Below are 17,811 nucleotides of genomic sequence, written 5' to 3' on the forward strand. Positions count from 1 at the left end.
TATCCAGTCATTTGTTTTCCTCCATTTCTTTCATTTGTGATCTGTTTCTTTGTCTCCACATTTTTGCTGCTTCCCTGAGTTGGTAGAGTAGCTTTGTGTGGTTGTTGTCCTCTGGGCACAGTGGCTCAGCCTCCCCAGTTACCTGAGGTGGGACACTCTTGGTGCACCCCTTTGTGGACTATGTGCTCAACCTTGTTGTAGTTAAGCCTTGATTGTTGTTGGTATCACTGGGAGGAATTGACCTCCAGGCCAATTGGCTGTGAGGATCAGCTGCGTCTACGCTGTGAACACTTCTGTGCTGGTGACACTCTTCTGAGATAAGACTTGCAAAATTGCAAAAGCCTCTGTGCTCAGCTTGGATGGGGCGAAACCAAAGCAGACAGCCTTGGTTTCCCATCAGCCCTGCCCTATGAGGCTCCTGGGTCTCAGTGTCCCTCGGTAATCGCTGCAAGCACTTTTGAGAGAAAGCTGCCCTCGAGTTTCGCCCACTGCCAGACTGTCCAGTTTCTCCCCGAATGAGTCGGGGTTCCTAGAAACTTGCCTGGAACTGGAGTTCAACGCAGTTGGGAGCTTCTGTCTCCCTCCCGCTTTAGAAAGCCAGCCGCGCACTCAGCTTCCCGTGCATTCAGCAGTCAGTCCTCTCTGCGCACGCATGCGCCTCCAGACCTCTGTCTTCAGCAGCTCCCGAGTCTCAGTGTGCATTCTTTTTCCTGACAGTCCAGATTCCCCCCAAATGAGTCTGGTTTCCCAGCATCTCGCCCGGGACTGGAGTTCAGTGCAGTCGGGAGTTTCCTTCTCCCTCCCGCTTTAGAAAGCCAGCCACGCACTCAGCCGCCCTTCCTCTCTGCGTGTGAGCCTCCGTACCCCAGCCTTTTGTAGCTCCTCTGAGTCTCAATGTGCTTTCCTCTTTTCTTCTAGTTGTAGAATTTCCACTCAGCCAGCTTTCCTATGGTTCTGGATGGTGTTCGTTTTGTCTTTTAATTGTAGTTTTGATATTGTTGTGCAAGGCAGCAGTTTAGGTGTTTACCTATGCCGCCATCTTGGTTTCTCCTCATCATTGATGTTTCTATCTCTCCCTCTCCCTTTCCCTCTGAAATCAATAAAAATATCCTACCTAATAAAAGAGTAATATGCAAATTGACCATTACTCCAACACACAAGATGGCTGCCCCCATGTGGTCAAAGATGGCTGCCACCATGTGGACACAGATGGCCACCACAAGATGGCCAGCAGGGGAGGGCAGTTGGGAGGGACCAGTTCTTCAAGGGAGGGCAGTTGTGGGTGATCAAGCCTGCAAGGGAGGGCAGTTAGGGGTGACCAGGCTGGCAGAGGAGGGAAATTGGGGGCGACTGGGCCTGCAGGGAAGGGCAGTTGGGGGGGACCCAGGCCTGCAGGGGAGAGCAGTTGGGGGGACCAGGCCTGCAGGGGAGGGCAGTTAGAGGTGACCAGGCCTGCAAGGGAGGGCAATTAGGGGCAATTAGGCTGGCAGGGGAGCAGTTAGGTATCAATCAGGCTTGTGATCCATGCCAAGGGTCCAGAAAGTTCCCAGCACCATCATCATCTCCTTGAGGACTGGCCAACTGGGCAAACTAAGGATGGGGCTCCCTTGGGATTTACAACAGAGCCAGTCCCTGCTAGTTTCTGTCTGTGAGGCCCTCGCTCTTCCCCTTCTCTACAGGAAGAGCCTACACCCCCCCTTCCTCCACTCCCAGCAAAGCTGAACTCAGGGCCAGGAGCTGTGAAGCCCTTCTCATCCTGCCTCCACCCCCTTCACATCAAGGCGCAGCAGTACAATGACTTTTAGGGACACACTGTGCAAAGTCGAGCCCTGTCCAGACGCAGGGGTTGTTATTATTATTGCTCTTCCCCTGTGGGGACCATGGGTCCTACTGCGGACTGAGTATATAGGAGAACATTGCTGTGTGTGAGGTACATTGAGTGTCAGAGATTTGGATTTGGGTCCTGACTCTGCCCTCCCTCCTCCCCCATAGAGACCTTGGATAGTTCTCTTGGCCTACTGGAGCCTCAGTGTTCTCATCTGTGAAATGAGAGCATTAGACTGAGGATCTGACACAGAGGAGGCATTAATAAAGGCTGGTGGAATGAATGCTGAGTGAAATAGTACAAATCCCTGCATCCCTAACGACTATGGAGGGCCTTTTGTATGAGCACCCAGCCTCTGCCTTCACTGGACCAGAGCTCACATGCTGCAGGAACCCGGGTTCCCATAGGCCTCCCCTTCCTGAACACTCATCCCCTTCATCCCCTCTCTTTCTCCAAACTCCCCTCCCCTTCCCTCTTCCTAACCATGCTGCCAGCAGGTCAGTGAATCCCCTTTAATCCCAAGCTACCAGCCATACTAATTGCTTTCTTTCTTGTCCTGATTTGCCTTCTAATGCAGGAGACAAGGCTTCAATTAAATAAGCAGGCAGCTGTTCTGAGAACAGGTGACTGGGAGGGAAATGCTCCTGCCCTGGAAGTGGCCAAGGATGTCTACAGGGACCAAGGACCAGCGAGGCAGGCAGCTCCACACAGCGTCCACACACCCGCCCCCTGCCCAAGCCGCCAAATTCATGAACACCCAGAACCTAAAAATGTGACATTATTTAGAAATAGAGTGTTTGCAGATATGATTAAGAGTAAATTATTAAATACAGTAGTTAAGGATTGAGATGGCATCACACTGGATTAGGGTGGGTCCTAAGTCCAATACCTGGTATCCTTCTGAGGAGAGGAGACAGACACAGGGAGACAGAGCCGATGTCAGGACAGAGGCAGAGACTGGCATTATGCTGCCACAAGCCAAGGACCCAGGAGCCAGCAGAAGCTGGAAGAGGCCGGGGGAGTCTAGAGCCTTTGGAGGGAGCACAGCCCTGCTGGCATCTGGATTTCGGACATCCAGCCTCCAGAACTGAGAGGGAGTAAGTTTGTTGTTTTAAGCCACCAGTTTGTGGTGCTTTGTTAGAGCTGCCCTAGGAAACTAATATTCCTCAAGCTTACATGATCCTACAGTGTGTGAGGGTCACAGCTATGCGCTCTGCAGAGAGGTCTGCCCCTCCCCCTCTCCCTCTGGGATGCAGGGAATCTGAGCAGTTTCACAGCCACCTGTCTCCACGCGCTTTACTATTACATTTAGGAGCCAAGCCAACGCGCTTAGGAAGGAAGGCGGTAGCCGTTGGCTTTCTCCAGGCTGAGCTGTCTGCCATCCAGTTCCTTCAGGAGGTGGCACCAGACCCACTGAGAGGGGGTGTATCAACTTTGGAGCAAATCTCAGCCTGCTCTACAAGGGGACAGTACTCATTCATTCATTCATTCATTCATTGAAGCAATTATTTATTGACAGCCTACTACTTGCCAAGCATGTGCTCAGTGTAGGGCAAGGGAACTAACTACCCTTTCTCCTGTCCCCTCCTTGCTGCCCCATGCTCAGATATGACAGATGAGTTATCAGTGCACCTTATAATCAGTAACAATAACACAGCATCCAAAGGGCTTTTGCATGGCATTTGCTATATGGAGCACTAACTTGCCTACAGTCTGCTTTTCTGTGAGAAATGGGAAAAGTAGGATCAACTTGGTCTACTTTTCACTTCACTTTATCTTCATTTATCTGTATTTCCCCTCACTATAGAGTTGAGCTGAGTAATAAAGGTCACCAAATCAGCAATTTCAACCTAGAAACAGGGAGAAAGGGCAAAAGGATGATTTTTGGAGCTGGTTAAATTTAGGAAACTTTTGGTAAAGCTATCTGAGGCCAAGTAGTGTGGCAAACACCACCCTGGCTCTCAGGCATGGTGTGGGGCACTGGTGTGGTATAGTGGGAAGTGGGCTGGATCATGGGCCCAGGGTCTGGGTCTGATCCTTTTAAGTTGTCATGAGACTCTAGATATATTGCTCATGCTATGGGCACATTTTCTTGTCTACGTATGAGGAGTTAGTTAGTCTACGTACCTAAGGTGCTTCACAGCCTTGACATGCTGGGCTCCCTCCAGTCTAAATCACTTGCTAGAGGAACTTTCTAGCCTGCCTTAATAATGTGGGGTTTTCAAGGATAAGCAGAAGACACTGTGTCCTCCTGTCTTATTATTGTGTGTGTTTGGGGGAAGGGAGTGGTGTCTCCTAATCACAGTCCCACCACGTACAGTGCACCTCTGGTACCTAGCCTGAAGAGGTAAGGACTCCACTCCCATCTTCAAGGACTTTACCACCTAGTGGAGAAATAGACAATCATAATATGGTTTGGAAATAGAGAGGAGGGGGTCCCTACCAGGCTGGTGGTACAATATAGTGGGAAAATCAGGGAAGGCTCCCTGGAAGAAGTGATGCCTTTGCTCAGTTTTAAAGGCTGGTTAGAAGTTAGCCTTTAATGTCAAGGACTGAAGCATTAAGGAAGGTTCCCCAGGCTGGTTTGGCTCATTTGGTTGGAGCATCATCCCAGGCACCAGAAGGTCACCAGTTCAATTCCCAGTCAGGGCATCTGATCCATGTTTCTCTCAACATTGATGTTTCTCTCTCTAAAATCAATAAAGAGCATTTTTTAAAATAATTAAGGCAGAGAAAGCAACATATTATTTTTTAAATTTTTATTTATTGATTAGAGAGAGAAAAGAGAAACATCGATTCCCACTTACTTATGCATTCATTGGTTGATTCTTGTATGTGCCCTGACTGGGGATCAAACCCGAAACCTTGACCTATCAGGACAATGCTCTAACCAGCTGATCTACCTGGCCAGAGTGAGAAAACAACATATTCAAAGGTTGGCAATGTTATAGTAGGTGCAGAGGAACAACAAATGTCAACAGATCCATTTTCTTTCCTCTTCCTATAACCTCCACTCCTTGCATCTCTCATTCACATCTTTACATCCACTTGCCACCCTCTTTTTGTCTTTCTTCTCTTCTTTCTCTTCCATTCTCTGCAGATAAGGAAAGGAATGTGATTTAGTGAGTTCATGAGCCTGTGAGGGAGCAGAAGAGACCAGACCAGTGTGGTGGGATCTGAAAGGGGTGTGTGCTGTGTCACAGAAGTGGGCTCCTCCACTCCCAGCCTTGACTTAAAGCACCACTTCTGCAGCCTTCCAGGAGACTCACCCTCCATCCCTTTCTCATTACTATCTCCCCAACACTTGGGCAAAGACTGTTCTTTCAAGGTGCATGCTATCCATCCATGTCCCCCATCCCTCTCTGTCACAGTCATCCATAGATTCCTAGTCACTTCCCTTTTTCACTGAAAACTTTGGCACCTCATCCTGCCATTGACTTGGGTGGAGTCAGCTTTTAACACCTTGGCCTCTCAACTCCTGAACCTCTCATTTCCAAGTACCCTCCATTTCAATCTCCTGTTCCCATGATTACACTCCTGGTTCATAGGTAGATGCTCAAACACAGACACACCAGCCGGGCTCTGATTTTTTTTTTTTTTTTTTTTAACTAAAAATGAGTTTCGGCTGGTGTGGCTCAGTTGGTTGGAATGTTGTCCCATAAACCAAAATGTCACCAATTCAGTTCTTGGTCAGGGCATATACCCAGTAGTGGAGCATACAGGAGGCAACTAATTGATGTTTCTCTCTCTTATCGATTTCTCTCTCTCTCTCTCTCTCTCTCTCTCCCTCCCCCGCCTTCCCTGTCTCTAAAATCAATAGTAACACATATTTTCAGTGAGGATTCTTTAAAAATGAATAAATATAAAAATGCAGTCAATTGACTTACTCTCCCACTTAAAGCCCAGCCCTTCATTATGCTATCCCCACCTCAAACTCTTCTCTTAGCACTTAGTTTATGTGACTTCCTTGAATCCTCTCTGTTCCGCCCTGAGGCTGGTGACAGCAGGGTGTGGTGGAAAGGGCCCAGGGGCAGAAGTCAGCTCTAGTGCAGCCCGCCACCCTCTTGCTATGTGACAGTGGGCTCTTCCAAGGCTAACCCTCTCTGAGTCATGTCCCACCTTGTCTAATTTCCTCATCTGCAATGCCTTTCTTCCCTCCAGAGGAGAGAAAATAAAATTTGGGAAGGATCTGTAGACATTTCTATGCCTCCCAGTAGCTTACCGTGTGTCAGGTACCAGGCTAAACACTTGATATGCAAAACCCTATGAAGTAAGTGCCATGGTTATCTCTATTTTATGGAGGAAAAACCCTGAATTTCAAAGGGGTTATGGCAACTTGATTGAGGTCACAGAGCTGGTTCCTGGCAGAGCACACACTTGAGCCTACATTAGTCTGGCTTCCAAGTTCATCCTCTGAATCACTTTGTTATACTGGGCAGGGGATGGGTGTCAAATTTTTTAGAATTGATTTTGAGAAAGATAGGTCCAAATTGTTATTACTTTTAAACAGTATTAGGTAAGTAATGCTTATCTGTATCTTAACTAGGGATCAGCCCAGTTCCCCGAACTTTAAATCCAAGATTCAAAACTAACCACCTAGGGGTCAAAAGACAACCCTCAACAACTGCCCCATTCTGTTTGTCTTCAGGTCCTCAGGCTGACCTGGACCAACACATCGGTATATGTTTCCTTCACAGCTCTCCCAACACCTTCTCTATGGGAGTGTCTGACTGAAACAGGATCTAAGCCCTATGAAACTGTGAAGGATTTCCAGCCAAACTATAATGTAGGGAAGCAGAGAGTGCTAACTGAAGATGAAAGGAAGTTCTGAGCATCTTGCTGACCCACTCAACCTGTAGAGGACACCCAAGCCACTTCCAGACACTTTTGCTGGGCTTCAAGTAAGCACAGCCTTGGAGAAGTAAGCCATCACTCACCTCTTCACTCACCCACTTACTCAACAGTTTAAGTGACTACCAAGTGCTTAGCATCATTTTTTGTTACAATAGGTTCTAGGGACATATGAAACAGACTCTGCATCAAGGAGTTCTCATCTAGTGAGGAAGACAGACATGAACAATTGAAAGATCATCATTATGCAATAAGATGGTCCTATAGGAGCCCTGGCCAGGTGGCTCACTTGGTTGGAGAGCCATGCCTACACCAAAAGGTGAGGGGTTTGATTCCCCATCAGGGCACATACCTAGGTTGCGGGTTTGGGGCACATACAGGAGGCAACCAATTAATGTTTTTCTCTCATATTGATGTTTCTCTCTCTCTCTCAAATCAATTTAAAAAAACCAATATCCTAGGGTGAGGATAAAAAAGAAAAAAGATAGTTATATAAGAAAGAAGCACAAGAGTTGTCGTAAGGCAATAACTGCAGTACTTCCTACTTCTGTGAGCCTAAGCAAGTTTCACCTAAACCCTCTGAGCCTCAGTGGCCACATCTGCAAAGTAGGGGCTAAAATAGGGGTTGTAATGACCAAAGGAGATAGTGTATGTGTAAGTGATTTACAAATCGAAGAGATTACTATTGCCTCATGGGTTTTGAAAATTAAAAGAGAGTTCCAAATGCAGAGTGCTATTATTGTTCCATAGGGAATAAGAATTAAAATGTTTTCAAATGCATGCAGACCCATGATGCCCTCTGCCTGCATGCTCTTCCCTCTGATAGCTCTGTACAGCTCACTCTCACAATCCTCTAAATCTTTCCTCAAATGTCACTTCCTCATTGAGATCCATCCCACCCACCCTGTTTAATAATGCAAACTTCCTCTCTTTCACCCCTCAGCACTTCACATCATCTAACTCTAATAGATGTTTTTCTTTCCCAAGTACTATTTGCCAAGTAATATACTCAGTAATTTACTTTTATATTTATTTTTACCATTTTTCTTCTCCACTAGAATGTAAGTTCCCAGAGAGCAGGGATCTTTGTTTTGTTTACTGACATATTTGCAACCAAGGAAAATGCCTAGTACATAGTAGGTGGTCAATAATATTTACTCAATTAAATAATTAAAAACAAGATGCATATTGAATGGTTAGAATGCCAGAAGATATTCAGAGAAGAATGAGTACAGGAAAGAAGAATACAGAAATCAGTAGCCTGGTCTGGAAAGATGGTGGCCGAGAGGTTCACGACCATAGTGTGTGAAACATAGTTATATACTATTGCAAAATAAATGATCCCAAACCTAGTCTCTTAAAACAACAAAAATTTATTATCTTGCAGTTCCTCTGGGTTAGGAATTCCAACAGCTCAGTTGGGTGGTTCTGGCTCTGGGTCTCTCAAAAGGTTGTAGCTAAGACCTTAGCAGTGGCCACAATCATTTAAAGGCTTGTCCAGGGAGGAAAGATATGCTCTCAAGATGGTCCATTCACGTGGCTGTTGGTAGGAGATCCCATTTACTTGCAGGGCAGACCTTTCTACAGAACTGCTTGAGTTTCTTCATGACATGGCAGCTGGCTTTCCCAGAATGAGTGATCCAAGAAAGAACAGGGTGGAAGTCATGATATCCTCTATGACCTATCTTCAGAAGTCACCATCTGTCATGTAGGCATTATTGTACCCAGGTCTTCCCTATTTAATGTAGAAGGAGGTCGGAGTGTCGAGGGCCATCTTGGAGGCTGGCCACCACAGAATGTTACTAAGAAAGGATTCAGAATGTGGGGAGGGCAGCATGGGTCTCTGGAAAGCAGTCTTTGCCTCCCACCAGCTCCCTCCAACTCACCAGAGAAGACTGGTGAAAGGGCAGATTTTGTGCCATTAGTCATCCAGAGTGACCCAGGCCTCTTCACCTACGTGTATAATGTATATCACCCAAAGAAAGATGTGTATGGAAATATCTTTGTTTCTCTGGGCAGCCTGACATCCTCTTCTTGGGACCCTGGGTGCTAGTTTCTGCTTGTTAATACACTTTTCTTGTTGACTCTGCCATAAATGAATGTAAGAACTGAGGGAGCTCTGAGTCCAAGAAGGAATAACCACTTGACCGGAGGAAGATGGCCAGGAAACAGAACACCTGCCATATCCTTAGAAATCTTCCACCTTCACTGAACAGCAAGCCTTATTAAGTGGTCAGAAGCAGCTGTATTAATTAGGGAAGAGTCCTCCTCAAGGAAGGATTCACAGAAAAAGAAAAAGGTGAAAGTCAGGAATAACTTTCAGAGTAGAAGTGTCCTAGAAACAATTGTGTTACATCCCTTTCTCAGACAGAACCATACTTCACCCCCCAAAAATGGGTGCATTTACTCTTGCCATCAATAGCCCCAAAAGGTGTTTTCCTGCCAGCTTTGGGGAATCTTCTCAGTGTGAGGTTCGTTGGCCCTTTCAACAGGGGGAAAAGACAGAAGTCTCCCAGTCCTTGTGCACCGGTATGTTCTCCTTCTTTCTCATTTTAATAAAACGTGGCCTGTGCAGAGTGCATCATTGCATGTGTCAGTGCCAATCAAGAAGGCTCCAACCCTGAGGAAGTAGATGGAGAAACTGGAAAACTGGGAAGAAAAAATGAGGCTGTGCAAAGCCATCACCATTAAGACCAATATCTCTTCCTGGCTTGCATGTGGTAAGATGGGAGTTCAGCTGAACCTAATTCAAAGAGATGACAAGCAATCTTAACCCCTCTTGCCCAAGATGAGTAAGAGCTTCTTACAGGTGAGTACCAAAGAGTTGTGGTGCAGATAAGTGGAGAGTGTAATAAATGTAAGCTTGGATTCTGTAAAAGTTTTAGAAATGCTCTTATCTTTAGAGATGTAAAATCAGGTGCTGAACTAGTGCAAAAGGAAAAGAGCTAAAAATGTTCCCTCTGGAGTTTCTTAATAACCATCATTAGCATTAACATTTATGAGGTGCTTAGCCAGGGACTCTCAAATCTCTTGTATCTATTGGCTTACTACTATAACACAATGAGGTAAGTATTACCATCCCCACTTATAGATGAGAAGCCCAAGATGATAGGGATTAACCAACTTGCTTAAGGTAACAAACTGGTAAATATTAAAGTTTGGATTCAGATTCTGGCTATCTAACTCCAGAGCCCACAGGCTTAACTATCTCTCTGTGTTTTTTTAAACAGTTTAAATAAGGGACTAAATGCTGGTGTCATTTATAAAACTTATGGTGAGGTTAGAAGTCTGCTAGCTTAGTTGACCCTGCCTTCCTCCTGTGCCTGCTTCCCTCCCTCCCCTCTGTGCACACTGCTTGCTGAGGTTCTCCCCAGTGCATTTCTTCCAAAGGTGCCCAGATCCAGGTGCAGAACCACACTTCTTAGATGGTCCTCAACTTTAAGAATCTCAAGAAGTATATTTCATCCATACTTCCCCCTCTGCTGTCTCCTCCTCCTTTCCTGGTATCACATGCAAAGTTCACTGTCACTTCAGTGTTTCAAAGAAAGTTCCTTCTTATCCCTATTCTTCTCCCTTTCTTATTCTGGGTGCCACTTACATAGGTCAGAGAGCTATTGCTTTAGCATCAGTCTGACTGTGACTCTCACCCTGCATTTAGCCCTGTGGCCTTCTGCAAGCCACTTCTCTCTCGATGCCCTTGCTTCTTCCTGTGTAAAGTAGGGATAATAATGGTGCCTACATAGAGTTGTTGCAGAATCAAGAGTTGAAATAAAAAGCACATTTCAAGTGCTCAGCACACTGCCCTGCACATAGCAAGTGCACATTGATATGGTGAGACCAGTGATGGAGGGACTGGTGAGCAGGACCACTTGTCAAAAGCAGCCCTTCTAAGGAAGTCTGTGAGCAAACCACTTTCCCAGACCAAGCATTCCTGGAGAATTGCTAGTGATATTGCTGCCTGGGGTAGCAGGAAGAAGAGGAGGCAATTAGACAGCGCATAACAAAAACAACTTCATTTCTCACGCCTTTCCCTGCTGGGCCACTTGGAATCCAAGCAATAACAGCAAAATGGGATTAGGGACAAGAAGCCCGTGACCAATGGACAGGCCTCAGGACTCACTCTGGCTCCCCATCATCTGCAGGGGGTGTCCTTGGGGCCATGGCTAGCTGCTGTTTGGCACACTGAGCTGCACCTTGAGTTGGAGGTCAGGGCTGGCGGGGGTCTATAGACAGGACCCCAGGAGCTGATACTGCTTAACTTCACTCACCATCCTGTCTGGGAGCAGGCTGGCATGACTCAGAGGGCTCCAGGGAAAGCCTGGTGCTCCCTGTATCCCCTCCCCATCACTGCAGAAAGCAAAGAGTTTGCCATCTCCTCCTAGAAAAAGCAAGGATCCCTATAGGTGCCATCAGATGACAAAGTTGCCCAAACTACACTAAGCCAACACCTTATACGTGCACACCTAAATGTCAACCACTTACAAGGCCCCCAAGAGTCCACCTCTCAGCTCCCACCCCCCTACACTCTCACACTCTCTGATGCCCTGTGGCCTCTGGGTCTCAGACTCTGGGACACTGCAGCAGCACAACTTCTTCCATCCAGAGGGTGAGGAGTCCCCAGGGTGTCACCTCTGGCTCTTCTCTGTACACTGGAGCCAGCAGGGGCCTCTGCTCCTCCACAGAGAAACATTCCCATGTCTCCTAGGAAGAGAGGAGGCTGCACCCTCCCAGGGGACATCCCAGCTGCCAAGGGTGTTGATTTAACCCATTTATCAAATTGATGTGAAAGGAGAAAGAAATGGAAATGTGTGCAGATCAGAAAGACAAGTTCTCTCCTTTCTCTGGACCCAAAAATGAACAAACCAAGTGGCTAATCTTATAGTTCTATTCCTCCACCCACAGTACTGACACTATAATCAAGCTATTTTCCAAGCCCGTGCATTTAGATAATGTGATTCTATTGTTTAAAAAAAAATAAAAAAGAAATCTTCAAATACGTTGGTGGCGGCTACAGGTAAGAGGCAGGATGTATTAACGTTGGATTCCAACACTATTAGAGTAATTTAAAAGGCTGGAACTATCAGTCTCTTGCCCAGAACTGGTGAATAAGCAACCTGCACACCCTGAGTGGCTCCATTTAGTATCCTGGAGAGCTGGAGAGCTCATACGTAACCCTAAGGCCAAATCCTTGGTCCTCCCAGGGCCGTAAGATGCCCTATGGGTGTGGGTGAGGAAAATGTCATGCTGGGGTTCAGTTAAATGAGAGGCCACATCCAAGGGAGGGCATCTGCTAGGAAGCTGAACCAAACTGTGCCCTTCCTTCTGTATGTGGTTTACAAGCACTTCCTATATGCAAGATGCTCTCTTCCTAAGCAGAGCTCCTGATAGGATGGAGAAGTTTTGATTTCTGAACCCAATCCTGGTGCTCTGGAACTAGAAAGAGTACGCCACTGCTTTTTGGGAGAACTTGAATAATAGGAGAGAGACCACCATATTTCTGGACTAAAGGAAAAGCTTCCTTGTTTAGGGTCTGGGGCATCCAGGATGACCTCTGAGGAACCCAAATAATCTAAGATAACTACGAAGTCCCAGTAACTATAACTGACCAGGCAGCCATTCTAAGTTGTTTTCAAGACCTCAACTCTTAGGTTACTGTGACCTGTGACATACAATCTGGTGCTTGGGGTCCTGGTGTTATAAAACCTCCACTTTGATCCTGCCTTCCCCTCCTAGGTGCTGAAACACTCACTGCAGGAGATGCATAGGTATTAAGCCCTAAGGGAGAAAAAAATGGAGGGTGGCAGGCCAGAAAATATGAGTCACTGGAAAAGGTGGGGTTAGCTCAAGGAGTCTCATCATTCTCATTCTCCACCTCCCCTGCCCATGCCATCTTCACAGTCATGCTTCTTCAACACCAAAATGAGACTTCCCGTTTGTGGGGGAGATCTAGACAGCTGTTTCCAGGCTGAGCCCACATGCTTTTCCCCTTACACATGTTTACTCAGAGAATGGTGATCTCAGGCCTGTCTAAATTCAGCAGATCAATCCCTGGTATATATGAGGTCATATTTTTTATGAACCCCTGAGCTCCTTTTGTTTCCTCTGGTTTAGAAAGAGAAACAGGAGGGTTTATATCAAGTTCAGACTTGCCTGCATCATTGCATGTTCTAGGCAAAAGTAATTTAACCTTGCATGTAAAGGTAGAAGACTGACTATCCCACAAGCAACGTTACTGGACTTATTCACCCCTATGAGCTTCCTAGCTTATAGACCAAATCAATACAGTCAATATGTCACTGCCAACAGGGCACTAGTGGCTACCAGCCCTGGGGAACATAACGTGCTACTAAACTGAACTAATCACTACTTGTTATTTCAGGAGCAGTTGAGTTAGCAGATCACAGCACATACATAATGAAAGACAATTCCCTCAGAAGGGGGTGGCGGGGAGGGGATAGGTGGAACACATCAGGTTGGCCACAGAGGGGGACAGGTCAATCTGAAGCCATGCTGGAGATTCTTAGAGAAGTAAAAAAAAAGAAATCTGTTTTAGAAAGAAGAAAGGTCCAAGAAAATCCTGGGGGAGAGGAGATTGGGCTGCACCCTTTATTGCAGCAAAGGGATTTAATCAGGGGAGTGGTCCCTCCATCAACAACAGTCTCACACCTGAGAAATTTAACATGTATAACTGCAGGAAGCAAGGAGGAGGTCAATGAAAGACCTTAATCATGTTCCTTCCAGTCAACGGAGTTAGAACTTTTATGAGAGGTGATTTCTTAACTCAATGTACGTATGAATCACCCAGATATAGAATTAATATATACAGCACATTTCTGGGTCTCAGCTTGAGATTCTCATTCAGCAGCTCTTCTGGGAAGAACCAAAAATATGCATCTTAACCAGGTTCCCAGGTGATTTAGATGTAGGGAGTTCATTAAAACAAGCAAAAAAAATGACCTTGGAGAAATGCCCTAGACCTCTACAGTAAATCAGAACCCCCCATTACCAGGCACCTTTCATCCCCAGTTTGTACAGGAAAGGTAGAAGGAATTCAGAAGCTCTTCAGGAGAACAAGGCTGGGGCTACCATCACCCTTACTTTACTCTAAGTCTAACGCTCTTCCTTATCAGATGCTTGATTTCAGAGATAGCATCACACCACTACCCCCAATCACATGCCAGGAATTTTGAACACTAAGCAGAGAAGTCAAAGGCAGGGGACTGGGACCCAGCAAACTACTCACTGATTCTCTTGCAACTGGTCACATTTATTGATGTCTCTCTCTCTCTCTCTCTCTCTCTCTCTCTCTCTCTCTCTCTCTCTCTCCTTCCCCCCCCCCACCTTCACCGAGCAGCAGGAATGGGGAGAAAGATGAGAAGAATGATTTCTTTTTCAAGTGGTCCTAATTCCGCAGGATGAATCAGGGATGCGCAGATTATTTGCATCCAAAGGACAGAGAATCACTGAAAATCTAGTTTCTGGGGAGAATCTAAGATTAGCCTGAAAGGTTTGTAGCCTGATTACAATCCATAAGTATTTGGATCTGCAGAAGAAACTGCAAAGATCCACAAAGTGGATCTTGCACCTCACCAACCTCAGGAGCTTCCAGCACAAAAAGTACTGGGGTACCAGGTGGGGCAACAGTGACTCGCTCAGACAGCTTCCCTGTGGCTGAGACAAGGACCTGTCCCCACGGAGCTGCAGTGCTGTGACTTGTGTCCAATGTGAAGCCTGTTGTGTACATGCACACAAGGCTTCTTACCTCTGCTCTTCAAGAGGAACCACACACGGGCTGCCAGCCTCAGACAGGGAGAGGGACAGGCTCTGTCTGGCGTTTAGAGCTGCCTGCCTCCTTCCTCCGCACCCCATCCTACCTGGCTCCTGGTCCATTCCAGAGTCAGACAGTCACTCTCCGCTACTGCCCCACCATCATACCCATTCTCAAGTCTAGATGGGTCTGAAATCCCAGCCTCCCTCCTCAACTGGATCTCAAACAGGGAGATGGCTAAGGAGAGCGTTGATTCAGCACCAAGGACAGCGGAACATTAGAGAGCAGGAGAGTAAAGCCAGAACCCGCCTCTCCCCAGCCCTTGGCTTCGGTCCTTAGAAACTGAAAAGTCTCAGGTCGCACGAATGCAGCCTTGCAAAAATAACCCATCTCCTTCCGTGGCGGTCGGAACCTCTGGCAAGGCGCCATGGGGTTCCGGGCTCAGGCGCCGGGCGGAAAGTGCCCTCCGGAGATCGCCGACAGGCGGCTGCCCCCCGAAGCTGCGGCTCGGCCGGGCTCGCTCCCGGTGCTCCGCGGGGAAGCTGCCCCAGCCCCGCCCTCTCGTGCCTGGGGCGATTCCCGCCTGGGCTGCGCGAAAGATGCGAGAAGGGACGGCAGCCGCTGAGTTCCCGCCCCACCCCCTCAGCCCCCCGCTCCTCGCAAGCGGCCCGAAGGAAAGTCCGTGGAGAGCCCTACGGCAGGCGGAGCAGTCCCGGGCAGACCGCGCCAGAGTGGCCAAACTTCTGGCTGGGCTGCACCGGCCTCCCAGCTCCCTCCTCTTCCCACTGCGACCGGAATCGGCCCGGGGCCGCCGGTCACTCCATCCTGCTGGCGCTTACCTTCAAGCCATAGGGCGCACCGGGACAGAGACGGAGCGGGCGCAGGCTGCTCGAGGCTTCCGTCTCCCGCCGCATCCACCCTCGGCCGCCCCTCCGGCAGCCGTCTGGGCCGCCGCTTTCCTCGGCGGGTCCCCGGCTCCCGGCCCCTCCGCGCAGATCAGTGCCCCGGCGGGCAGCCGCTGGATGGACTCCGGGCTTCCGGGAGCAGTGGACCAGCCGCGGCGGGGAGGGGCACCGGTTTGGGCGTGCGGCGCAGAACCAGGCGTGGAGGCCGCGCGGTGCGCGCCGAGGGCCGCCAGCTCCGGCTCTGATCCTAGACAGCTCAGCTGCGCCCGTGCGCCAGGAACACGGGAGGGCGGGGCGGGGCCGCCAGGGCCACTGGCGCCCTGAGCCCCGCCCCTGGGACAGGCCCCGCCTTGCCCTACTGTGCGCCGGTGTCCAGGCTCCCAGTGCCAGGGCTTGGTGGGAGCGGCTTAGGGTCCGGGATGCAGTCTTTCGGAGCCAGGGAGGAACTGAGCGGTCGCCTACACAGTGGGCTCCCCCCAGACCCTGTATATATGCAGGGCTGCTGTGACAAGTGGCTTCATCGCCGGCTTATCTGTTTCCTCCTTTGAGAAGTCAGAGAACGAGGACTGGTGGGGCTGGGAGGCACCACCATCCAGGGAGTCACGGAAGAGGAGAGGTCCAAGGTCCGTTTTCTTTTTTTATATAGAAAGTCCTTTTTTTCTTTCTAGTAATGTAATTACTTTTTTTCCCTTCTTTTTTTAAAATATATTTTTATTGATTTCAGAGAGGAAGGGAGGAGAGAGAAACATCAATGATGAGAGCGAATCATTGATCCTGCATCCCCCAAACAGGGGATCGAGCCTGTAACCTGGGCATATGCCCTGACCAGGAATCGAACTGTGACCTCCTGGTTCATAGGTCATCATTCAACCACTGAGCCATGCTGGTTAGGCCAAGGTCCGTTTTCTGACCTCTGCTCTTGGAAGCCCTGTGGTCAATCCCCTTTTGTTGCTTGATTCTTCCTGGCGAAAGCCTGCTTGGAGTTGACCTGAAATAAAAATTCAAAAAGGGGGCACTGAGGTTCCAGCTCAACTTTAACTCCAAATGGAGGTGGGGGTGGGGAGGAAAGGAGATTGTGGTGTCCTCTGCCCAGGGTCCTTGGGCCGAAGAGAAATCTCCTTCCTCTCCTATTACCCCCTCTCTCTCATTCCCTTTCTTCTTTAGGAATTAGTATAGACTGTCCTCCCTTTGCTGGGCTCTATGTCAGATTCTGGGATCACAGCGAGGAATAAAACCAGGCCCTTGCTCTGATGTCCTGCCAATCCAGAGTGGAGACCTCCAGGAAATAGTGTAACACACCACAGCACCTATGGCTTAAACAGGTGCTGTGGAGCACAAACGAAAGACACCTCACAGGGGGCTGCCCGTTGAAGAAGCCTAGCTTCACAGGGGAGAAGGCAGCACAGCATTCCAGGCACAGGGAATAGCGTGGGAGAAGGACTGACCTTGCATGCCAGGGAGTCAGTCCATCATGGCTGGAGTCAAGCCACTCCAGGCCACAAAGATTAAGTTTGCATTTCCTCCATTGACCCACACAATTATGGAAAACTGAGTTGGAAAGGGCCTTGGCATTCATCTAATTTCCACTTTTATTGCTCTAGAAGGGGGAACCAAGGCCCAGAGAATTGGAGTGACCTTCCAGATCCCACAGAAATAAGCACTGGACCATTTGTCCAAGTAAAGACCAGCACTTCTCTCAAATACAGCGTCTTTTGGAGGAAGTTGGGGCAGGAGTAAGTGGACATGGTGTGCCTCTTCCCCTACCCCTTGCCTTTGGAACTATCGTGTGGATCTGGACTGTCCCCCGCCCTGCCCGCCCCCCACCCTGCAAGCTTCATAGGGAGGTTTTACAACAATCAGGAATCCTAACATTTTTACGTATTTGCTTTCAAAGCAATGAAACATTACAGACATAGTTGGAACCCCAGTGGTCCTCCTCATCTACTTAGTCCATTCTTTCCAGGCTTAATCCACTTAAGGAGGATTTGGTGCCTTCTAGCTCAGCACCTCCGCATGGGCCCAGGGCAGGGCCACCCAACAGATAAGCCACCCCTCTTCTGACTAATCAGAGGACTTGGATTGGTGTCCTGCTTCTGTCACCTACCAGTTGAGTGACCTTGGTTAAATTGTTTCATCTCTCTGAGCCTCAGATTCCCCATCTTCTAATTGGGTCTGAAAATACCTTTCTCTCTGGCTTCATTGAAGATAATAGATGAAGAAGTGTTAGACAAATTGTAGCCTGGCTGCTCCGAGTGGGGGGAGGGTAGCTTGCTCATTCAAGTCTCAGAAGAGAGAGCAAGATGTGACCTCAGTGGGCTCTACTGACTCAAGAATACTGTGCTGTCTTTTTAGCCCGATCTTGCAGGGCTGAGTGGATTGCAAGCTGGCTGTGAGGGACATGGAGGGATCTTTAGTTTTCAAATTAGCAAACGCCTCACTCTTTAAACAAGCAAGGCAGCAAA

At 48.3% G+C, this 17,811-nt stretch overlaps 1 protein-coding gene across 3 annotated transcripts in view; it reads right to left on the reverse strand.

Moving 5' to 3' along the window:
* DRD2 (dopamine receptor D2) overlaps positions 1-15,599 on the reverse strand; it is a 64,717-nt gene extending 49,118 nt beyond the window's left edge. Inside the window, exon 1 of one of the 3 annotated variants that reach the window (XM_080688453.1) lies at positions 15,284-15,599. Coding sequence is in view for 1 of the 3 variants with exons in the window: in XM_080688455.1 (XP_080544581.1) it covers positions 15,284-15,358 (75 nt within the window). In the remaining 2 variants the exon portion in view is untranslated. The remainder of the gene's footprint in view (positions 1-15,283) is intronic. The other 2 variants (XM_080688454.1, XM_080688455.1) reach the window with 2 other exon arrangements.
* Positions 15,600-17,811: the final 2,212 nt, after the last annotated feature.

The sequence above is a fragment of the Plecotus auritus genome, assembly GCF_963455305.1.
Source record: "Plecotus auritus genome assembly, chromosome: 9".
NCBI lineage: Eukaryota > Metazoa > Chordata > Mammalia > Chiroptera > Vespertilionidae > Plecotus > Plecotus auritus.